The sequence below is a fragment of the Pristiophorus japonicus genome, chromosome 21, assembly GCF_044704955.1.
Source record: "Pristiophorus japonicus isolate sPriJap1 chromosome 21, sPriJap1.hap1, whole genome shotgun sequence".
NCBI classification, from domain to species: Eukaryota; Metazoa; Chordata; class Chondrichthyes; family Pristiophoridae; genus Pristiophorus; species Pristiophorus japonicus.
Genome location: NC_091997.1, coordinates 45,563,353 through 45,588,848, shown reverse-complemented (window position 1 = coordinate 45,588,848; position 25,496 = coordinate 45,563,353). Strand labels below are relative to the sequence as shown.

The window sequence follows — 25,496 nt, the reverse complement described above, 5'->3', positions numbered from 1 at the left end:
TAAGGTACCCGACAAGGTCTGTCATCTGCATCTTTATTGTATCATCACAGCTGCATTTAACTCAACATATAATAAACAGCTTTGAATAACAGCACATTTTCACTGTAAAAAGATTTACATCACACTAGAACAGAATTCATTACAACTTGGGACACGGGGTCAGCAAGGTTCGACAAAGAATATCTGGGCACAACCAGCAAGTGATTATGCCCATTACTTTACACAGATCACCTCAACTACCCAACAGAAAGCCAACACAGAACAACTTTATTTTTAATTTAATTCTCTTTAATACTTACACATTGTAAACAGCACAGAAATAAATACAGTACTGAAGGTAAGTTGCATTTCCCAAGCAAGACGCCAAAACATTTATCAGTAGACATCTGCATTTTAGGTTTTGGTTTGAACATTTCCACAATTTGTTTCCCCAAACTTGATTTTTAAATGGAGAAAAATTTCTCCCAGTTAAAGAGAGAATTTTGGAAATGTTATAAAAATGTACTGGTCCAATCCCTTCCTGTGCATTTTTGCTAGCATGCTAATACTGTGAAGCACCTACAGCCAATGTCACACACTGTGTCTCTGAAGTGATTTGAGTAAACTAATTCACCCACTTAAAGTCTACAACATTCAGAGAACTGCAGATTTCCGATCCTTTAAACACACACATGGGATATGGAGCATGGACACTTCACCAGTCTCCAGCTTCCCAGAAACATCTTTAACCAATACTGAATTCTGATCTCCCTCCAGAACAGTGTTCGAAACCCATGACTGCTGGGGGGGTGGGGGGTGGGAGGCAGTGAAGATATACACAGCCTGAAACCATTGTTGTTCCAAAGTGTTTGGTTCTAGAGAGTAGTACACACTAGATCTGTTTTGACACCAACTTTGTAGTGCCAGCAGGCTGACCAGAGAATGCTCCATAACTGAGGAGTAATGCATCATTCGTGTTCCTAGTCAAGCAAGACGGATGGACAGTTAAGGTGCCCTTTATTCCCCAAACTTATGTTTCAAGAATAGCCTATTATACAATTACTGAAAAATTTGCTAGAACATTTTTGCAACACTGCTCTTATAACAGTTTTGATGATCATCTAAAATTAAGCAACGAACACCATCTTTCCATCACGTCAGCACCCCAATCCACAGGAATATGAAATAAAATGAGATCCTGATCAGCCTACTGTGCATTTCCAAGTTCTACCAGTTGCGATTTCCTTTGTACCTCTCATACACAGGAGCAGTAACTGTGCGTGGCTAGTAAATGCGAGAATCGCTTCCGGGATTGAGATTCGTACTGAATCTTTTCAACCAAAATCTATGATTCCAAAGAAGTGCAGGATCAGGAAGAGAAAGAGACAATAGAAAATAAGAGTCAAGTGCGTGAAGCAGTTGGTACAGTTGTCGCAGGGACAGAATGAAATGCCAACTTACTGCAATTTAAACTAACTACAACAAACCATGTGCATGTAACAGAAGTACAGATTGACAAGACTTTAAAAAATAATTTAACAGATGTCAAGAACAATGCTTTGGTTTATAGTTTATATTGGACATAAAAAAAATTCATCCAGCAGAAAGCTCCCTCAATTTTTGCACAATTACATTATGCTTGAAATATTTAAATCAAGAGGGTATGGGGGAACCATAATTTTTGAGAGAGAAAAATGGGGGCTCGATAGATTTTTGATGCGCTATTCCAGCCACTTTAAGAACTCAAGGGTAAAAAGCGGATACCAACTTTAGGACTTCAGTTACAGGAAACTCAAACTTCTGACCGATATTAAACATAAATGTTACCCAAAGAACATTCCACCTGTAAGAAGCAAGTGGATGCTCAGCTTGCGATCCCCATATTGATGTTACAAGACTTGCAGGGTTACAGAAGACTCAAATGCAGTCGAGACCCCCTTGTGTGTGCCACTGTGGGCAGATTCCGGTTGTTAAGATTTTCCTATAGATCAATGTATTTTTGGCTTTCCTTAACTGAACTAATCCAATATATTGCTAATTCCAGGGCTCTAAAGCAATGATACTGGGTCGGTTTTTCCAACTTCCTCACAGTGTCATTCAGTCCAAACTCTGCAATTTAACTATTTAATGCTCACTTTTTTTTAAAACGCAAATTGTGGAGGGGGGAGGGCGGGAGGGGGGAGACGGTGTGGGAGGGAGTGATGATGAAAGAGCTCTGTATAGCAACAAATGGAAATATCCTTTAAAAATATCTGATGGATTTTCAATATTAAAATCAGTAAAACCAAGAATGCGGATGTCTATATATTTCTTTTTTAATTTAAGACATGTAAGAGAAGTTTCTTTGCAAGGAACATGCAAAATGCTAAGGGTCTTTAGACTGAAGATTTGTTTCTTCTCAGTTGACCGGTCAAGTTAGTGCTTCATTCGTTGGTTGCTATTCATAGTGCCGACCAAATGATCATTCCTGCCTTTAATCCCAATTGTCCTGGCGATGAGGATCACTGCAAGGCACAAAGAGCAACCAGTATTGAAGATTATTCGGAGGGGAGGAGAAAGGGGAAAGAGGGGATTGTACTTCATAAAGCACAAGTGGCTTGTTACCTCTAGACTCGATTATTCCAATGCTCTCATGGCCAACTTCCCTTAAAAACCCTGTTGCCCATATCCCAACTTCCACCAAATCCTGTTCATCCATCATCCCGTGCTCGCTGACCTACATTGGCTCTCGGTTAAGCAACGCCTCAAATTAAAAATTCTCATCTTGGTTTTCAAATCGCTCCATGGCCTCATCCCTCCCCATCTCTGTAACCGTCTCCAGCCCCACAATCCTCAGACATCTCTGCGCTCCTCCAATTCTGGCCTTCTGCACTCCACCAGAGGCAGTCATTCCTTCAGCTGCCTAGGCTCCAAGCTCTGGAATTCCCTCCCCAAACCTCTCTATCCTCCTTTAAGACGCTTCTAAAAACCTTAAAATGCTCTAGAGGTGCCATGGGATGTTTTACTATGTTAAAGGCGTTATATACATGCAAGCCGTCATTGTTGCTGTTATTTGTGACTTCTAATGACCTTGTACCACCTTGGCAGAGAGAAACTGGATTTAGATTACACAGAGATTGGATCTTTTTCAACTTAAATTTAGCAAAACTAAAGCAGCACTTGTGCGCCTCTGGCCTCTTCTTTGTCAATCCCGTTGGAGCCAGCGCTGGTCACTGGAATGTCAGTGTATAGCTTGATCTCTGACAGAGCTTCCCTTCCACAACCTCCACCCCACATCCATTCCAATACCAAAACCAATAGTTTTCACTGGCTTTTTTTTTTGAATGGTGGATCTTGTATATCAACCCGAGGGGGTCAATCGCATCCAAATGGCGGCACCTCCGACAGTGCAGCACTCCCTGAATATTGCATTGAAGCGTCGGCATAGATTGTGTGTTCATGTCTTTGGAGTGGGGCTGACCCATTGACATCAGCAAAAAACATACAGGTTATTGAACCCAACACCTTCTGCTCCAACTGTTGCCGACAGTATAGTGCCATGCCAGCCAGTTACTTTGCCCAATAAGCCTTTGGGGAGTTGGTTTGTCATTTATACTGTGGCATGTGTGTATTGCCTGTGCCACATTATTGTGCATTCACCAAACACCAAATATCACTCAACTGAAGCATTTACATATAAAACATTTCCACTTATAGCACTTTTCATGTAACAAAACATCCCAAAGAATCTGACAGAGGAGATTGGACACCGAGCAGGAAAGGTCAGTGAGTTAGGGGAGGTGACTGAAGGCAAGGTTAAACAGGTCGGGGTTTTTGAGGAGGCTTTTGATGGTGGGGGGAGATGTACAAAGGATTTAGGAAAAGAACTGTGCAGGGTAGGGCCATGGTTAAAGCGTCTGCCACCAATGGTGGAGCAGAAGCTGAAGGAACGAGACACAGACCAGAAGACATGGGCTTGGTGAAGATTGCAAAGGAGGAGCCAGGATATAGAAGAATTCAAAGTCAAGGAGAAGAATTTAAAAGGATTTACTCTATTGATAATTTGTATTCCTAATCGTTTCCTATCTAACGCACTTCAATCTCAACAAAACCTATCATTTAAATTCCCTCATTACCTTGTTGTGAATAACACCACTATTATTTTCTAGTCACTAATGTGTCTCAGGCTTCCAATTGGGACAATTTCAGTCCTACTACTTAAAACAAACTTATTGTCACGGTTTACACTTCCAACCATAATAGATATTTGGAAAAATAATTGATAGTAGGACATAACTAGAAGGCTGTAACTTAATCACAGGCTACATTGGAGTTCAGAAGAATGAGGGGTGATCTTATTAAAACATACAAGATAATGAGGGGGCTCGACAAGGTGGATGCAGAGGATATTTCCATAGGGGAAACTAAAACTAGGGGACATAGTCTTAGAATAAGGGGCTGCCCATTTAAAACTGAGAGGAGGAGAAATTTCTTCTGAGGGTTGTAAATCTAGGTTAATTCTCTGCCCCAGAGAGCTGCAGAGGCTGGGTCATTGAATATATTCAAGGCGGAGATCGACAGATTTTGAGAGCGATAAGAGAGTAAAGGGTTATGGGGAGCGAGCAGGGAAGTGGAGCTGAGTCCAAGATCAGATCAGCCATGATCTTATTGAATGGCGGAGAAGGCTCGAGGGGCCAAATGACCTACTCCTATTTTTATGTTCTTATAAAGCACTTGAGCCGCACTCTTGCAGTTTAGGACATTATCTAAACCTTTTGACTTAGAGTCTTACTACAGATTTTGAGTCTGTTCTTTTCCCTCAGAACATTGTGCACATGTACTTATTCCTGTTTGGAAAATCTACACCTCGTCCACATGCATTCTTAGTCAATTTTAAGCTTGGGAAATACAGTTCAAACAGATGAGATTATATTCACACTTTATTAATATTGATTGGATATTGTGCAATATCCAATTGGAACAGATAACCAAGTTTCAGACTTGTGTACCAGAGCTATGACATAGCAGTCAAGCAGTTTCATTCCCTCTAATTTCTTGTCCTGAAGATAACGACTCATGCAGACGCTTTGAGATAAATGGTGGAGGAGGTAGATAAATTATGAAACCAACCTTCCTTCGTCTTTCAGAAGTGCCAGAAACTTGTTCACACGATGCTCAGGTCCCATCTGAAATATAAATTAAGATTGATGTGATGCTATGGTCAGTGAATAAATAGAGCACCATTAGTCTGTAGATGCAGTCAATCTATAGAAAGGGGTAAAAAGGAGTGAGTCTGTATTTATAGAAAGCCTTTCGCACCCCAAAGCACTTCACAGCCAATTAAGTATATTTGAAATGTAGTCATTATTGTAATGTAAGCAAACACGGCAGTTAATTTGCACACAGCAAGTTCTCAAACAGCAATTAGATAAATAACCAGATAATCTGTTTGTGATGATAGTTGAGGGATAAATATTGGCGAGTATTATCCTGCTTTTCTTTGAATAGTGCTATCGGATCTTTTACTTCCACCCGAGGGCAAAGGAGGCTTCAATTTAACGTCACATCCAAAAGGCAACAAGCACTCCCTGAATACTGCATTAAGTGTCAGCCTAGATTATGTGCTCATGTCTCTGGAGTGGGGCTTGAACCCACAACCTTCTGACTTTGAGTGTGCTACACACTGAGCCAAGGTTGACGCAACTATAGACCACACACAGTAGAATATGTAGCGCTGCCCCCTTGTCCACAAGCCCACTTCCAAGTCAATACTCTAGATAGCAACATTCTTGTGTTTTTCACAGTAACCTGACCTGCAAAAATATTAACGGTGAATTTTGCAGATATCGGATAAGCAGCGCAACAGTGAGATTTTACACTTCTGCCAAGAGGCATGAGCTCCCTTCAAACAGTCCCATAGCATCATCCTTAGCCAACCAATTTGTCAACTTTCTCACTTGGCCAAACTTTGCTAATGTTAAAAAAAGTTAAGTGTTTTTTTTTTAAATGGTAGAAGTAAATTTACATCCCCCCCCCTCCCACCCACCCAATGGCTCAATGAATTTAACCAGCAAGTAACTAAGCACCAGGTCACTTGCTGGTAACACAGAGCTGCACAAGGAAAAGCGAGAGAAACTGGGCCTCAGCTTGAGACCTTACAGAAATATATAAGATACTAATGGTATATACAAGGTAAATCCAGAATAATATTGCCAAGGTAAGTGAGGACATTAAAAGAGGCATTGTTTCAAACCGGGAAAAGCCAACTTAGGATTGATGTCAAGATGATTTCATCGCACACAGAATGGTCACTACTTGGAACAGATTTCCAGTTGGGTAGTGGAGATGGGAATGGTGAAATGATGTGATGGATAGGGTGGATAAAGTTATTCTTTACACGAAGGACAGATGAGTAAGATGGCTTCCCTCAACTGTATTTATCCTGTGATTATATGGACCAGGAAAGTCTCACGATTGATCGCAGTCTGTGCTGCTTTATGATCTCAGCCAGGGCAGCTGCAAGGGGCAGGGGGAGGGGGAATCCAAGTTCCCATTCCTAATTACTACCCTGTGACACTTGCCGAAAGATGCACCAATGGAAATAGTGCAAGAAGAGGAATTGGCTCAGCTACAAAGCCGAGTGATCGAATAGCCTGTTAACCCCTGCGGTCTATGCTTTCACATTAATGGCCAAAACAACAAGTGGGCAACCAAAGGAACAGTGCCCCACCAAGCAAGCAAAAAATAAAAAGGGCAAGTGGACAGGAAATTCAAGGGAAAAAAAAAAAATTGTACATGGATATCACCTGGTTCCAATGTCCGTTACCACTCTTCCCTTTTACTGATATATAAAAAGGAAAAGAGTGACTAAAGTAAATGTTGGTCCTTTAGAAGATGAGAAGGGGGATTTAATAATGGGAAATGTGGAAATGGCCGAGACCTTAAACAATTATTTTGCTTCAGTCTTCACAATGGAAGACACAAAAACCATGCCTAAAATTGCTAGTCACGGGAATGTAGGAAGGGAGGACCTTGAGACAATCACCATCACTAGGGAGGTAGTGCTGGACAGGCTAATGGGACTCAAGGTAGACAAGTCCCCTGGTCCTGATGAAATGCATCCCAGGGTATTAAAAGAGATGGCGGAAGTTATAGCAGATGCATTGGTTATAATCTCCCAAAATTCTCTGGACTCTGGGGAGGTACCAGTGGATTGGAAAGCAGCTAATGTAACGCCTCTCTTTAAAAAAAAAGGGGGCAGACAAAAGGCAGATAACTATAGGCCGGTTAGTTTAACATCTGTAGTGGGGAAAATGCTTGAAGCTATCATTAAGGAAGAAATAGCGGGACATCTAGATTGGAATAGTGCAATCAAGCAGACACAGCATGGATTCATGAAGGGGAAATCATGTTTAACTAATTTACTGGAATTCTTTGAGGACATAACGAGCATGGTGGATAGAGGTGTACCGATGGATGTGGTGTATTTGGATTTCCAAAAGGCATTCGATAAGGTGCCACACAAAAGGTTACTGCAGAAGATAAAGGTACGCGGAGTCAGCGGAAATGTATTAGCATGGATAGAGAATTGGCTGGCTAGCAGAAAGCAGAGAGTTGGGATAAATGGGTCCTTTTCAGGTTGGAAATCGGTGGTTAGTGGTGTGCCACAGGGATCGGTGCTGGGACCACAACTGTTTACAATATACATAGATGACCTGGAGGAGGGGACAGAGTGTAGTGTAACAAAATTTGCAGATGACACAAAGATTAGTGGGAAAGCGGGTTGTGTAGAGGACACAGAGAGGCTGCAAAGAGATTTAGATAGCCCATTCGCTTAACCTAAGGTTTGGCAGATGGAATACAATGTCGGAAAGTGTGAGGTCATCCACCTTGGAAACAAAAACAGTAAAATGGAATATTATTTGAATGGGGAGAAATTACAACATGCTGCGGTGCAGAGGGACCTGGGGGTCCTTGTGCATGAATCCCAAAAAGTTAGTTTGCAGGTACAGCAGGTAATCAGGAAGGCGAATGGAATGTTGGCCTTCATTGCAAAAGGGATGGAGTACAAAAGCAGGGAGGTCCTGCTGCAACTGGACAGGGTATTGGTGAGGCCGCACCTGGAGTACTGCGTGCAGTTTTGGTCACCTTACTTAAGGAAGGATATACTAGCTTTGGAGGGGGTAGAGAGACGATTCACTAGGCTGATTCCGGAGATGAGGGGGTTACCTTATGATGATAGATTGAGTAGACTGGGTCTTTACTCGTTGGAGTTCAGAAGGATGAGGGGTGATCTTATAGAAACATTTAAAATAATGAATGGGATAGACAAGATAGAGGCAGAGAGGTTGTTTCCACTGGTCGGGGAGACTAGAACTAGGGGGCACAGCCTCAAAATACGGGGGAGCCAATTTAAAACCGAATTGAGAAGGAATTTCTTCTCCCAGAGGGTTGTGAATCTGTGGAATTCTCTGCCCAGGGAAGCAGTTGAGGCTAGCTCATTGAATGTATTCAAATCACAGATAGATAGATTTTTAACCAATAAGGGAATTAAGGGTTATGAGGAGCGGGCAGGTAAGTGGAGCTGAGTCCACGGCCAGATCAGTCATGATCTTTTTGAATGGCGGAGCAGGCTCGAGGGGCTAGATGGCCTACTCCTGTTCCTAATTCTTATGTTCTTATGTTCCAACCTACTAGGTTAGTGATCCTGGCCACAGCAGCTGAAAGTGTCAGAAACCCAACCGGGAGATCATTCATGATTTTCATATGGATACAAGCCAATGCTCAGGAACAGAACACAAAGCATTTGCAGCCTAATGTTCCTATAATGGGCATAAAGCCATCAATAAGATGCTGCTCAAGACCCAAATGCAGGTGATTTTGATGTTGCATTTGACAGTGTGCTTCCTATTCAAGTATTTCTCATGTTCAAGTCTGCTCAATAGTGAGCACTTGGCTTTCTAACTGTCATGGTCAGATTAGGAGGAAGAGAATAAAAAGCAATGACACATAACTCTACTTAAAAACATTAAAGTTTGAATCTTTCTTCTCAACACAGCGGTCAGCATTATCACCTGTAGTCACCAAGAACCTAGAAGGTAATAATTTTTACTGACTGGGCAGCTATTTTAAGCAAAGTCTAAATAAAGACGATTGTAACACTGGATGCGTGTTATCGAAGTGCGTAGCAGCTACAAGAGATGAAAGTAAATGGAGTGAGATCTTTGATAAACATCTCACTGGGGTAAACTTCTGCGTTCCTGACGTATGGTGGAGTACATGTTGCGACATTGCACACCATCAGCCTGTGATTCGTCATCCATTGGTTTTAAATGGACAGATAATCATGGGCTGGGTTTGCACAAGTTTATCAAATGTGCTCCTGGGTGAGCCAGAGGGGCAGAAATAGAGCGCTGACCCCCACTGGCAAAAGTGCGGGTGTAGCTTTCCTCTGCAGGTAACAGCGGAGGAGTATGGAAAATGCAGGGGTGAAATTAAAAATAAATTAGGAAAGCAAGAGAGGGCATGACATTTTATTGGCATGCAAAATCAAGGAAACTTCCAAGCATGTTTTATAAATACATAAAGAGCAAAAGAATAACTAAAGAGTAGGGCCTATTAGAGACCAAAAAGGTAATGTGTGTGTGGAGACAGAAGACTTGGGTATGGTTCTTCATGAATACTTTGCGTCTGTCTTCACAAAGAGAGAGGGACGATGCAGATATTGTAGTTAAGGAGGAGGAGTGTGAAATACTAAATGAGGTAAACAGTGAGGGGGGAAATATTAAGGGGTTTAGCAGCTTTGAAAGTAGATAAATCACCAGGCCCAGATGAAATGCTTCCCAGGCTGTTAAGAGATACAAGGGAAGAAATAGCAGAGGTTCTGACCAGCATTTTACAATCCTCTCTGGCTACAAATGTGGTGCCGGAGGACTGCTAACAGTGTTTAAAATGGGAGAAAGCGATAGACCGAGTAATTATAGGTCAGCCAGCCGAACCTTGGTTGTGGGAAAATTATTGGAAAAAATTCTGAGGGACAGTATTAATTGTCATTTAGACAGTCGCAGATTAATTAAGGACAGTCAGCATGGATTTGTTAAAGGAAGGTCACGTCTGACTAACTTGCTTGAATTTTTTTGAGGTGGCAACAAGGAGGGTAACACGTTTGATGTAGTGTATATGGATTTTGGCAAGGCTTTTGATAAGATCCCAGATGGCAGACTGGTGAGAAAAGTAAAAGCCCGTGGGATCCAGGGCAAAGTGGCAAGTTGGATCCAAAATTGACTCAGTGGTAGGAAGCAAAGTGTAATGGTCGACGGGTGTTTTTGTGACTCGAAGGCTGTTTCCAGTGGGGTTCCACAAGACTCAGTACTGTGTCCTTTGCTTTTTGTGATATACATCAATGACTTAGACTTCAATGTAGGGGGCATGATTAGATTTGGCCATGTGGTTGATAGTGAGAAAGAAAGCTGTAGATGGTAGGAAGAGATCAATGAACTAGTCAGATGGGCAGTAAAGTTGCAAATGGAATTCAATCTGGAGAAGTGGGAGGTAGTGCATTTGGGGAGGGCAAACAAGGCAAGGAAATACACAATATATGGTAGAATACTGAGAAGTATAGAGGAATAAAGAGACCTTGGAGTGCATGTCCACAGATCCCTGAAGGTAGAAGGACAGGTAGATAAAGTGATTAAAAGGCGGCATACAGGATACTTGCCTTTATTAGACAAGGCATAGAATACAAGAGAAGGAAGGTTATGTTTGAACTGTATAAAACACTAGTTAGGCCACAGCAAGAGTATTGTGTATAGTTCTGGTTACCACATTACGGGATAGATGTGATTGCACTGGAGAGGGTACAGAGGGTATTTATGAGGATGTTGCCAGGACTGGAGAGTTTTAGCTACGAGGAAAGATTGGATAGGCTGGATGTGTTTTCTTTGGAACAAAGGAGGCTGAGGGTATAGAAACATAGAAACATAGAAAATAGGTGCAGGAGCAGGCCATTCAGCCCTTCTAGCCTGCACCGCCATTCAATGAGTTCATGGCTGAACATGAAACTTCAGTACCCCTTTCCTGCTTTCTCGCCATACCCCTTGATCCCCCGAGTAGTAAGGACTTCATCTAACTCCCTTTTGAATATATTTAGTATATTTAATTGGGGTGTATAAAATTATGAGAAGATTAGATAGAGTGGGTAAGAAAGACCCATTTCCCTTAGCAGAGAGGCTAATTACCAGGAGGCATAGATTTAAAGTAATTGGTACAAGAATTAGAGGGAAATTGAGAATTTTTTTCACCCAGATGGTGGTGGGGGTCTAAAACTCACTGCCTGAAAAGGTGATAAAGGCAAATACCCTCATTGTATTTAAAAAATACTTGGATATGCACCTGAAGTGCCATAACCTGATCATTGGCAGTCCCTTGGAATCGAGGAGGACTTGCTTCCACTCCCAAAGTGAGTTCTTTGATGGCTGAACAGTCCGATACGAGAGCCACAGACCCTGTTACAGGTGGGACAGACATTTGTCGGGGGAAGGGGTCGGTGGGACTCGTTTGCCGCACACTCCTTCCGCTGCCTGCGCTTGGCCTCTTCATGATCCTTGCGTCGAGACTCAAAGAGCTCAACGCCCCCCCGGATGGACTTTTTCCACCTCGGGCGTTCTGCGGCCAGGGTCTCCCAGGTGTCAGTGATGTCGCACTTTACCAGGGAGGCTTTGAGGGTGTCCTTATAACGTTTCCGCTGTCCTCCTTTGGCTCGTTTACCATGAAGGAGCTCCATATAAAGCATTTGCTTAGGGAGTTTAGTATCTGGCATGCGTACTATGTGGCCTGCCCAGCGAAGCTGATTGAGTGTGTCAGTGCTTCAATACTGGGGATGTTAGCCTGGTCAAGGACACTGATGTTGGTGTGTCTGTCCTCCCAGGAGATTTGCAGGATCTTGGAGACATCGTTGGTGATATATCTCCAGCGACTTGAGGTGCCTTCTGTACACCGTCCATGCCTCAGACCCATACAGGAGGGCGGGTATTACTACAGCCCTGTAGACCATGAGTTTGGTGGTAGATTTGAGGGCATGGTCTTCAAACACTCTTCCTCAGGCGGCCGAAGGCTGCGCTGGGGCACTGGAGGCGATGCTGAATCTCCGCATCAATGTCTGCCTTTGTTGACAAGAGGCTCCCGAGATACGGGAAATGGTCCAGATTGTCCAGGGCCGCGCCGTGGATCTTGATGACTGGAGGTCAGTGTGTGCGGTGATGACAGGCTGGTGAAGGACCTTTGTCTTACGGATGTTAAGCGTAAGGCCCATGCTTTCACACGCCTCAGTGAATACATTGACTATATCCTGGAGTTCAGCCTCTGAATGTGCACAGACGCAGGAGTCGTCCGCATACTGCAGCTCAATGACAGAGGTTGGGGTGATCTTGCACCTGGCCTGGAGGCGGTGTAGGTTAAACAGCTTCGCACTGGTTCTGTAGTTTAATTCCACTCCAACGGGGAGCTTGTTGATTGTGAGCATGGCAGCGAGGAAGATTGAGAAGAGGGTTGGAGTGATTATGTAGCCCTGTTTAACCCCGGTGCGGTCGTGGATTGGGTCTGTAATGCATCCGTTAGTAAGGATCACGGCCTGCATGTCATCGTGAAGCAGGCGAAGGATGTTGACAAACTTTTGGGGGCATCCGAAACGGAGGAGGACGCTCCCTAGACCCTCACGGTTGACAGTGTCAAAAGCCTTTGTAAGATTGAAAAAAAGCCACGTATAAGGGCTGGCGCTGCTCCCTGCATTTTTCCTGCAACTGGCGCGCTGCAAAGATCATGTCTGTTGTGCCCCGTAGGGGACGAAATCCGCATTGTGATTCCGGGAGGAGCTCCTCGGACACAGGGAGAAGACGATTGAGGAGAACTCGAGTGACAACTTTCCCAGTGGCTGATAGCAGGGAGATTCCCCTGCAGTTGCCGTAGTTGGACTTGACCCCCTTTTTAAAAATGGTCACATTCACTGCATCTCAGATCTCAAGGCATGCTCTCCTCCCTCCAGATGAGAGAGATGAGGTCATGTATCCGCGCCAACAGCGCCTCTCCGCCATATTTTAGTGCCTCAGCAGGGATTCCATTTGCACCCGTAGCCTTGTTATTCTTAAGCTGTTTTATGGCTTTGCCAACCTCGTGCATTGTTGTGGTTTCACGGAGTTGGTGGCGGGTGGCATGCTGTGGGATGGAATCGAGAACGCTCGAGTCAAAGGCAGAGTCTTGATTGAAGATCTCCTCAAAGTGCTCCTTTCCTCGGGCCTCAGGCCATAACCTACAAAGCTATGGACCAATGCTGTAATAGGGAATGGGAAATATATAACTTGTATTTATATAGGGCCTTTAACGTAGTGAAACGTTCCAAGCTGCTTCACAGGAGTATTATGCAATAAAAATGTGACACCAAGCCGCATAAGTAGAAATTAGCGCAGGTGACCAAAAGCTTGATCAAAGAGGTATGTTTTAAGGAGCGTCTTGAAGGAGGAAAGAGAGGTGGAGAGAGGTTTAGGCAGGGAGTTCCAGAGCTTGGGGCCTAGGCAACAGCAAGCACGGCCACCAATTGTTGAGCGGTTACAATCAGAGATGCTCAGGAGGGCACAATTAGAGGAGTGCAAACATCTCGCAAGGGGGGAGCGGGGAGGCGGTGGTTGGAGGAGATTTCTGATCATCTGTTATTTAGTGAACATGACTGACATAATTAAAAAAAAATTATACTGAGAATTGTCCACACACTGCTTGCCCACATATTTATGCTGCTGGATTAATTTGGGGTGGTGCAGAATAAGCAAGGCTAAGAGGTCCAGTGTGACGAGACTCAGTGACTATTTAAAATAGCTTGAAAGCTGGTAATATTCAAGTGCGTTAAAAACAAAAGCCTACAACACCTGATACATAAATAAACCCATTGGTTCAATCAGGACCAATGGCTTATGGTGATTGAATGAGTAAAATTGACTTATGTGATGGGTTGATAAGAAAAATCTGTTGGGCAGAGTCTCTGCTGCTCTCTCGTTTTCTGTCAAATGGAAACCGGGTGAAATTACCTAGAATATATAAAAGGCTATGCTATTGCCTATAATTAGGACCATTGGGTTATGGCGAGAGCATTAAAAACAAAACGGAGATCCTTAAACCAGCGTTTGGCAATCACATTTCACAAACGTCTATTTCTGTGAAAACCGCTAACCCTGGCTTTGCTCAGAAAGCATAATCTAACGAACTAAAAACACGCATACAAAGCATTTTTGTAATTAAAACATTTTATGAACACACCCAATAAGCACAACTTTTTTCGATTTAAAAAACAAAAACATTTTGGCACTTTAGCACAATTAACATACCCAGATGCACATCAATACAACATATTTGCCCTAAATGTTTTTTTAAAACAAGCTTTCAATCATCTTTGTTCAGACAAGAACTTGCTCTTCAATGGACTTAGATCTGGAGAGATGCATGGTACCTGGAAACGTTCCACAACCATAACCTCTGAATAATCTGCAATTATTGAGATGTAAACATATACTAACACTTATTTTTATGAAATTACGGTAGATTTTTGCAGCACACAACAGACAGATCTTGTAGACTCTTGCATCGTTCCATAAAGGGTTCACCACTAAGTACTCTGCTGCAAATCACGTACAAGCTCTTGCTTATAAAAAGGACAAAAATCAAATGTGGTTTGTAAAAATTGTAATTCGTTTGTAATTAAAATTTGGAATTAATGATTTATGCCACTGGCATCGTTTGCACAATGTGGTTTAGTTTGTGTCTTTTAAAAAAAAAATGAGGGGCATATGCTGCCAAATCTGCTTATGGGATAGCTTGGAGTTACCCAAACATCCAAATACAAAGAGAAATACCAGAGGCTTGTGTGCGAACGTGTCATGGCACTCAGATTGATGTTAGCTCCCAACAGGAACACTCCTCCATTGCTTCAAAGGCGGAGTAACTGAGCCATACAGATCAATAGGTCTCGAATCGGATTGCTAGTCTGCGTTACACTCAGCTGGGGTGGCAAGTTGGATCCTGACCATTGGAATCAGCTCCCTGGCTCAAGCAGGAAAAAATTAGCCAGGGTTCCATTCCACACTTGATCGCGTTCCAGTGACCACTGCCCGAAAGGACATCTGCAGATATCTAACGGGAGAACAGAATTGGGCTCAGCTGTGATGCTACTCACAGTTGCATAGAACAGCCTGCCCACACTCAAAATGGCAATCATGAAGAGCAGCCAGTTGGATGTGCCCATGGAATTGTACACCAGTGAAAATCTGCTGTGTGAGGAGGGAAGGAAATAGAAGAGCGAGGGGAAAAAACAAACAGAAACATAACAATTAACACTGAACACAAGATTCTACAGGTAATAAGCGGTGTATGAAGTGGAGCACAGCAGGGTACAAGTTGTGCAAAAAGTACATATAAGAACATAAGAAATAGGAGGAGTAGGCCATTTGTCTCCTCAAGCCTGCTCTGCCATTCTATAAGATCATGGCTGATCTGATCTTGGCCTCAACTCCATTTCCCCGCCCGCTCCCCATAACCCTCGAGTCCCTTATCATTCAAAAATCTGTCTATCTCCAATTAAATATATTCAATGAACTACTTATTCAGATTTCAACTGGAATGAACGAGGCTACCCATTTGGATGCAGACAATCTTAATCCTAAATCTTAATTCCGATTGAACCAGTATCTGAAGCAGAGGTTTGTGGGAAGCTATCAGTTAGCTTCCCACAAACCTCTGCTGGTTTTCTGTTCTCCCTTCCTCGCTTGATGATTCCAAGTGGTTCTGTCTGCACCTGCTGGAGTACAAGTGACTCTTTGATTGACTGCTCCTTTCTGCTACAAAGTAGGTCCTTGTATTGTTGGAGCAGTTCAAGATCGCAAAAAAAATTGAATTATTCTATCTTGGTTAAACATGCTCAACTCTTCACTGGCACAAGTCTACATTTAGTATCAAAGGAGAATGCCTGCAGGGCAGCATTACTGCAATTTTAGCCGAACTTGGAGTGGCTGAGTTGGTCTGGTTCAGGAAACTCTGCAGATTAGCGGAGCCAATTTAAGGTCGGAAAGCAAGTCACATCTGGTTGCTTTAGAAACTGAAACCCAAAGACTAATCTGTGAACTAAAATCCCACTCTTCTGATTCCTGCATTGCCCAGGAGTAATGTACCAGTTTGAAGGCAGCTGCTGTGGCATATGCCAAAGCCACTCAACAAGGGTTCATGACAAATATCAAAACAGATCTGCAAACTTTGAAATTCTCAGTGCAGATTTCTCCCCTCTTCACAATTTGTCCCCCTCTTCTCCCACTCTCCTGAAGATGCCAACTCTGGTGTGGGGAGTTTTGAAGCCATCAGCCGCCCTCCAACTGTCCCCCTCAGGGGGGTTTCCTTAATGCCAGTGTGGTGAGTGTCAGAGGCTTCTTAGATATCATTGTGGCGAGAGGGCAAAGCCAAGTCTAGTCTGCCCTTCATCCTGTGTCCATTACTGATAAAAAGAAATAGAACTCGAGTGGCAATAACCATCATCATCATCATAGGCGGTCCCTCGAACGAGGATGACTTGCTTCCACAAGAGTTCACAGATGTTTCAATGAAGGACCTGATGTTCCAGTCCTGAACTCCAGTTGAGGAGGTGGAAGATGCCTGTGCATGGATTTTTTTAACGTGTGGTGACCGTTGCACATCAGCCACCACACATAGAAACATAGAAAATAGGTGCAGGAGTAGGCCATTCGGCCCTTCTAGCCTGCACCGCATTCAATGAGTTCATGGCTGAACATGCAAATTCAGTACCCCCTTCCTGCTTTCTCACCATACCCCTTGATCCCCCTAGTAGTAAGGACTTCATCTAACACCCTTTTGAATATATTTAGTGAATTGGCCTCAACTACTTTCTGTGGTAGAGAATTCCACAGGTTCACCACTCTCTGGGTGAAGAAGTTTCTCCTCATCTCGGTCCTAAATGGCTTACCCCTTATCCTTAGACTGTGACCCCTGGTTCTGGACTTCCCCAACATTGGGAACATTCTTCCTGCATCCAACCTGTCTAAACCCGTCAGAATTTTAAACGTTTCTATGAAGTCCCCTCTCATTCTTCTGAACTCCAGTGAATACAAGCCCAGTCTTTCTTGATAGGTCAGTTCCACCATTCCGGGAATCAGTCTGGTGAACCTTCGCTGCACTCCCTCAATAGCAAGAATGTCCTTCAAGTTAGGAGACCAAAACTGTACACAATACTCCAGGTGTGGCCTCACCAAGGCCCTGTACAACTGTAGCAACACCTCCCTGCCCCTGTACTCAAATCCCCTCGCTATGAAGGCCAACATGCCATTTGCTTTCTTAACCGCCTGCTATACCTGCATGCCAACCTTCAATGACTGATGTACCATGACACCCAGGTCTCGTTGCACCTCTCCTTTTCCTAATCTGTCACCATTCAGATAATAGTCTGTCTCTCTGTTTTTACCACCAAAGTGGATAACCTCACATTTATCCACATTATACTTCATCTGCCATGCATTTTCCCACTCACCTAACCTATCCAAGTCACTCTGCAGCCTCATAGCATCCTCCTCGCAACTCACACTGCCACCCAACTTAGTGTCATCCGCAAATTTGGAGATACTACATTTAATCCCCTCGTCTAAATCATTAATGTACAGTGTAAACAGCTGAGGCCCCAGCATAGAACCTTGCGGTACCCCACTAGTCACTGCCTGCCATTCTGAAAAGTACCCATTTACTCCTACTCTTTGCTTCCTGTCTGACAACCAGTTCTCAATCCATGTCAGCACACTACCCCCAATCCCACGTGCTTTAACTTTTCACATTAATCTCTTGTGTGGGACCTTGTCGAAAGCCTTCTGAAAGTCCAAATATACCACATCAACTGGTTCTCCCTTGTCCACTCTACTGGAAACATCCTCAAAAAATTCCAGAAGATTTGTCAAGCATGATTTCCCTTTCACAAATCCATGCTGACTTGGACCTATCATGTCACTTCTTTCCAAATGCGCTGCTATGACATCCTTAATAATTGATTCCATCATTTTACCCACTACTGAAGTCAGGCTGACCGGTCTATAATTCCCTGTTTTCTCTCCCTCCTTTTTTAAAAAAAGTGAGGTTACATTGGCTACCCTCCACTCGATAGGAACTGATCCAGAGTCAATGGAATGTTGGAAAATGACTGTCAATGCATCCGCTATTTCCAAGGCCACCTCCTTAAGTACTCTGGGATGCAGTCCATCAGGCCCTGGGGATTTATCGGCCTTCAATCCCATCAATTTCCCCAACACAATTTCCCGACTAAAGGATTTCCCTCAGTTCCTCCTCCTTACTAGACCCTCTGACCCCTTTTATATCTGGAAGGTTGTTTGTGTCCTCCTTAGTGAATACCAAACCAAAGTACTTGTTCAATTGGTCTGCCATTTCTTTGTTCCCCGTTATGACTTCCCCTGATTCTGACTGCAGGGGACCTACGTTTGTCTTTACTAACCTTTTTCTCTTTACATATCTATAGAAGCTTTTGCAGTCTGTTTTAATGTTCCCTGCAAGCTTCCTCTAGTACTCTATTTTCCCTGCCCTAATCAAACCCTTTGTCCTCCTCTGCTGAGTTCTAAATTTCTCCCAGTCCCCGGGTTCATTGGTATTTCTGTCCAATTTGTATGCTACTTCCTTGGCTTTAATACTATCCTTGATTTCCCTTGATAGCCACAGTTGAGCCACCTTCCCTTTTTTATTTTTACGCCAGACAGGGATGTACAATTGTTGTAGTTCATCCATGCAGTCTCTAAATGTCTGCCATTGCCCATCCACAGTCAACCCCTTCAGTATCATTCGCCAATCTATCCTAGCCAATTCACGCCTCATACCTTCAAAGTTACCCTTCTTTAAGTTCTGGACCATGGTCTCTGAATTAACTGTTTCATTCTCCATCCTAATGCAGAATTCCACCATATTATGGTCACTCTTCCCCAAGGGGCCTCGCACAACGAGATTGCTAATTAATCCTCTCTCATTACACAACACCCAGTCTAAGATGGCCTCCCCCCTAGTTGGTTCCTCGACATATTGGTCTAGAAAACCATCCCTTATGCACTCCAGGAAATCCTCCCCCACCGTATTGCTTCCAGTTTGGTTAGCCCAATCTATGTGCATATTAAAGTCACCCATTATAACTGCTGCACCTTTATTGCACGCACCCCTAATTTCCTGTTTGATGCCCTCCTCAACATCACTACTACTGTTTGGAGGTCTGTACACAACTCCCACTAACGTTTTTTGCCCTTTGATGTTCTGCAGCTCTACCCATATAGATTCCACATCATCCAAGCTAATGTCCTTCCTAACTATTGCATTAATCTCCTCCTGAACCAGCAATGCTACCCACCTCATTTTCCTTTTATTCTATCCTTCCTGAATGTTGAATACCCCTGGATGTTGAGTTCCCAGCCCTGATCATCCTGGAGCCACGTCTCCGTAATCCGTAATCCCGATCACATCATATCATATTTGGGCTCGACAGAGCTAGGCCTTTATCCAGTGGCAAGGATTACCCAAGATGACTGGAGACCTGCTCTGCTGCACGGACCTAGTGCGCACACATATCGCAGTGTGGGCTGGCCAGTGCTGCCCCTGGGCCTTGTACCCTCATTCGCCGCACCTCCGCCACGATGTTCCAGGGCCCGGCGCTCCAGCTCTATTTATAGCCCCGACCTGCGGTGGTGTTCTCACACAGGTTGGGGCAGCAGACAGATACACAGGTAACAGCAGCAGACTGAGATACACAGGTAACCAGACGATGATGGAAATACAGAGCAGATCTAACATCGTGAAGGGAAAAGGCAAAGTAACATTGTGGTGCGTATTCTTCACATGGAAAGGAATGCACCCAAAACATTAATTGGCCAACTCTCTTCACAGATGCTAATTGACTGTGCTGTACATTTACAGCTTTTTCTGCGTTTAATACTGTTATGTTCAGAATAACTCCACAAGACTGTGTGCTGTAAGCTCAAACTGATGTGACCTTAGTCTCTTTAATCAAACTCCAGAGTGGTGAAGCAGCATGGCAGACAACCGTTTATACTTGCTTGCACGGAGTGTGCAGGTGACCCTTGGGTCTCCGACAGGCGCGCCCCCTGGTGGCAAGTCTTACGCTATTATAAAGTTTACATACATAACATCACTCCCCTCCAAAGTCTTATGTACAAATTATTTATAGGTTGAGACGATCTGGCACTCTACGTTCCTGGGTCGATTGCCTGAGTTGAAGTCCTGGTATGGGTGAGTCGGTCGGATCATTGCTGCATAGCAACACGGCTGGTCTAATCGGACTGTCGGGCATCGTGGGTGCATCTTCGTGATTGACAGCGAGGTCGATTGCTGGTTCGGTATGTGTTGGTGGATCAATGATGGTAATGTCCTCTTCAAACTGTTCTTGCTCGTCAGTGAATTGCAGTTTTGTCTGATCCAAATGCTTTCTGCACATTTGTCCATTCAGAAGTTTGACAACAAACACTCTATTCCCCTCCTTGGCTAAAACAGTGGCAGCAACCCATTTGGGACCATGACCATAATTAAGAACAAATACAGGGTCATTGACCTCAATGTCACTCGATACAGCTGCACGATCCTGGTACATGTTATGCCGGTGACGCTGGTTTTGAGGGCTCTCTTCATTAACAATTCTGCAGCGGAAACACCAGTAAGCAAGTGGGGTCGCGTCTGGTAGCTGAGCAGAACCCGAGATAACCGGGTCTGCAGGGAACCGTCCATCATGCGTTTCAAGCTCTGCTTGATGGTTTGGACTCCCCGTTCCGCTTGGCCTTTGGTTGCGGGGTTAAATGGGGCAGACTTGACATGTTGGATGCCATTGCGGGTCATGAACTTGTTGAATTCCGAGCTGGTGAAACATGGTCCATTGTCACTAACAAGGACGTTGGGCAAACCATGGGTGGCGAACATGTCCCGGAGGCTTTCAATGGTGGCAGTGGACGTACATAACGACATTATTATACATCCAATCCATTTAAAGTAAGCGTCCACTGCTACTAGGAACATCTTTCCTAGAAAGGGGCCAGCGAAATCTACGTGGACCCCAAGGTTTGGAGGGCCATGACCACAGACTCAGTGGGGCCTCCCTTGGTGCATTGTTCAGCTGTGAGCAAGTGTTACATTGGTGTACGCATGGTTCCTATTCAGAGTCAATGCTGGGCCACCAAACATGCGACCTGGTGATAGCCTTCATCATGACACTGCCTTGTTGGGTTTAAACGTTTCCCTGCCTTTTTTTGGCAAAACAACATGATTCCCCCATAGGAGACAATCCAATTGGATGGACATTTCATCCTCGCGATGGTAAAACGGCTTAATTTCGTCTTGCATTTCCCCAGGAACAGCCGACCAGCTCCCATTAAGGATGCAGTTTTTTTTTTTTTATACTAGTGATAGCACAGGGTTCTGGCTAGTCCAGGTCCTGACCTGGCGAGCCATGACAGGTGACCCCTCGCTCTTAAAAACATCCATTACAAGAAGCAAGTCTGCTGGTTGTGTCATTTCCACCCCGGTGGTGGGCAATGGTAGTCAACTGAGGGCATCAGCACAGTTCTCAGTGCCTGGTCTGTGGCAGATTACATACCGGTAGTCATACGCAGATACTGTTAGTGCCCATCTTCGGATGCGGGACGAAGCATTGGTGTTAATACATTTGCTTTCTGAGAACAACAAAATGAGTGGTTTGTGGTTGGTTTTGAGTTCGAACCAGAGTGCAAACAGGTACTGGTGAATTTTCTTAACCCCGTATACACATGCTAATGCTTCTTTCTCAACCATACTGTAGGCTCTTTCAGCCTTAGATAAACTTCTGGACGCATATGCAACCGCTTGCAGTTTGCCTGACCCATTGTGTGTTACAGCAAGCCAACCAACCCGTATGAAGATGCATCACAAGCTAATACTAAACATTTACACGGGTAACTTGTTAAAACATAGCAGGTTTTTGCCCTTTCAAAGGCTGCCCCTCGAGATTTACCCCAAACCCAGTCGTCACCCTTACGTAGCAATAAATACAAAGGTTCCAGCAAAGTGCTCAACCCAGGTAGAAGGTTACCAAAATAGTTGAGGAATCCCAGGAATGAACATAGCACCATCACATTCTGTGGTCTGGGTGCATTCTTGATGGCCTGTGTCTTGGAGTCCTTGGGTCTGATGCCGTCTGCCGCGATCTTTCTCCCCAAAAATTCGACCTCTGGCGCCAGGAAAACACACTTGGAGCGTTTCAGCCTGAGTCCCACTCTGTCCAGTCACTTTAGAACCTCTTCTCGGTTGTGCAAGTGTTCGGTGGTGTTATGACCAGTGATCAGGATGTCGTCTTGAAACAACGGTGCGTGGAAGAGATTTCAGCAGACTCTCCATGTTCCTCTGGAAGATAGCAACAGCCGAGCGAATCCCAAAAGGGCATCTGTGGTGTCTGAACAGTCCTTTGTGCATGTTGATACATGTCAATCTTTTTGAAGATTCAGCCAGCTCCTGTGTCATGTAAGCAGAGATTAGATCCAGCTTGAACGACTTCCCTCCCCGCCAACGTTGCGAACAGGTCCTCCGCTTTGGGTAGTGGGTACCGGTCCTGTAATGAGACTCGGTTGATTGTTACTTTGTAGTCTCCGCAGATTCTGACCGTGTCCTTAGCTTGTCAACACCAGAACAGTTGGACTGGCCCACTCGTTGAACTCGACTGGCGATATAATTTCCTCTCGTTGAAGTCTGTCTAGTTCGATCTCTACTTTTCCCGCATCATATATGGAAAAGCTCGGACCTTGATGAACGGGCCATGGACTAGATGGATCTGCACTTTGGCGCCTGTGAAGTTGCCGATGCCTGGCTCAAATAGAGACGGAAATTTGTTTAGCACTTGAGCACACGAGGCGTCATCCACCGAAGACAGTGCTTTGATGTGGTCCCAGTTCCATCGGATCTTTCCTAGCTAGCATCTGCCGAACAGCGTTGGGCCATCGCCTGGTACAATCCAGTAATAAATCATGCACAGCTCCATCGTACGATACCTTCACTGCCGCACTGCCAATGACTGGTGTGAGGTCTTTGGTGTAAGTGCACAGCTTTGTATGAATCAGGCTTAGTTTGGCCTTTGTGCCTTGTTACCCCAGTTTCTCAAAAGCCTTCTGGCTCATAATTGACTGACTCGCCCCCGTGTCCAATTCCATGGAAACTGGAATGCCATTTAATTTGACTCAACATTATCGGAGGGCTTTTGGTGGTGAAGATGTGTACCCCATACACTTCCTCTTCAGCCTCGGGTTGAGTTGCCTCTCTTACTCATTCAGCGTGATCCGCGCCGAATCGGTCATCTTCTGCCGACTCTGCCACGCAGCGAGTCTCGGCACGTCTGCACATTCGCTGGAGGTGCCCCATTGTTCCGCAGCCTTTGCAAACGTAGTGCTTGAATCGACATTGGTGGGCTCGATGATTACCCCTGCAGCACCAACGTGGTGTTAATGGATTCGCATTCACCCCCCATGGCGGACTCAGTCATCCTAGGTCTGGCCTTTGCAGTTGTGTAGGCCCTGCCATGTACAATTCTGCCTGCTGAAGGCATTATTTTATGCACAGTACTTGCCGGTGAGCTTCGATGCGGAGAAGATATCTGCTTAGTGTGATTGTTCGTGGACATGAAAGCCTGGGCTAGTGTGATGCCCTTGCTCAGATCTAGGGATTCAATAGACAGCAGTTTGCGAAGAATGACCTTGTGGCCGATTCCAAGCACGAAAAAGTCCTGCAACATTTCCCCCCAAAATTCAGCAAATTCGCATGGTCCCGCAAGGCGTCTTAGGTCGGCGACACAGCTCGCCACGTCCTGGCCCTCGGAGCGATAGTGCGTATAAAAGCGATACCTGGCCATTAAGATGCTCTCCTTCGGCTTGAGGTGTTCCCGAACTAGTGTACACAACTCTGCATATGTCTTGTCCGTTCGTTTTGTCGGTGCTAGCAGATTTTTGATGAGGCCATGTATCGTGGACCCACAAACGGTGAGGAGAATCACCCTGCGCTTGATCGCTTTATTGTCCGCATTTAGCTCGTTGGCCATGAAATACTGGTCAAGACGCTCAACGAAGACTTCCCAATCATCACCCTCAACAAATCTCTCAAGAATACCAACATCAGCCATAACCGCGTGAAAGTTCGTGATCTGTTACTCGTCGCCAATTGTTATGTTCAGAATAACTCCACAAGACTGTGTACTGTAAGCTCAAACTGATGTGACCTTAGTCTCTTTAATCAAGCTCCAGAGTGGTGAAGAAGCATGGCAGACAACCTTTTATACTTGCTTGCACGAGGTGTGCAGGTGACCCTTAGGTCTCCAACAGGTGCGCCCTCTGGTGGCAAGTCTGACACTATTATAAAGTTTACATACATAAATACAAACTTTGCAGTCGGACTCACTGGACAGCAGACTGGAGTAGGGTTGGAGGATGATATCGCACCCTACTCTGCCCTCGCCCTTTTCCTAGCCCAGCCAATCTGAGCAAAACTCGGGGGGGGGGGGGGGCACGAGGGGGTGATTGGAGGCCCTGGGGGGAGAGGGGGATCTCCAATCATTGGATGGGGGTGGGTTAGACAAGGGCCCTGGATCCAGGAGGTAGGTATAAAGGCATTTATCTCCTGGATCAGTCCCCACCTTGCTGTAACTGCCGGGTTTCATGCAGTGCATGAAACCTGTCCACGAGCAGTTAGGAACAAAATGGAGCTTCAAAGAGAGGCTTCCAGCCTCATTATAATGTTTAAATTGACATTCCGCCCCGGCCCCTGGGAGTGGGTTGGTCATCTGCTCCCGTGTCCCCACCCCCCCAACCCCATGTTAAAACCAGAAGTGGGCAGGATCAGGTTGGGAATCCCATTTTTAAACAATGTACCCTTACGCCCCAAAACCATCCTTTTTTTTTGTAAAAATCCCACCCCTGCCTGGTGCATTTGAAACTTCTTTGTAAAAATTAGTTCTTAAGAGCTACAGTATTATTTTATCTATTTAAGGAGGTGGATAATTGACTTTCTACCTTAAATTTAGAACTACCACAAGATTGTTATTTGTTTATTTATCTTAAGTAAATTAATTCAATGGTTTTAAACTTAAAACAAGGTCCAATACTTATTTTAAGTTTAAAATCATTAAGTGAATTTACTTAAAAGATGAGTATTTTCTCCTTGAAGATGAGAATGTTTTTTTAATGAAGTAATAGAATAATTTCAGCAGCTGAAAGCAATTAACATGGCTCTTCATTTCATTATCAAGGGCACTTAACCAAAAGCTTACCGAGATCTCAAGGCTGAAAAAAAAGGTACAGGTATGGGGCATTAAGACTTGCCACAAGTGAATGCTCCAAGATACTATAGTCAAAGTGCAAGCAAGGATAGATAGAAAGCAAAATTATTTTAAAGGTGCTGTGTACTTCTCAGCTAAAGCCGAAAACTGATGAGCACATTGG

The 25,496-nt window shown here is 44.5% G+C and overlaps 1 protein-coding gene across 2 annotated transcripts in view; it reads right to left on the bottom strand.

Moving 5' to 3' along the window:
* LOC139233982 (vesicle-fusing ATPase) overlaps nucleotides 1-25,496 on the bottom strand; it is a 322,181-nt gene continuing 296,685 nt past the window's right edge. For both annotated transcript variants that reach the window (XM_070864726.1, XM_070864727.1), the window contains exons 20-21: nucleotides 5,089-5,144; nucleotides 1-2,483 (exon numbers count right to left, since the gene is read on the bottom strand). In XM_070864726.1, the coding sequence (XP_070720827.1) occupies nucleotides 2,453-2,483; nucleotides 5,089-5,144 (87 nt within the window). In that variant the 3' untranslated portion in view covers nucleotides 1-2,452. The remainder of the gene's footprint in view (nucleotides 2,484-5,088; nucleotides 5,145-25,496) is intronic.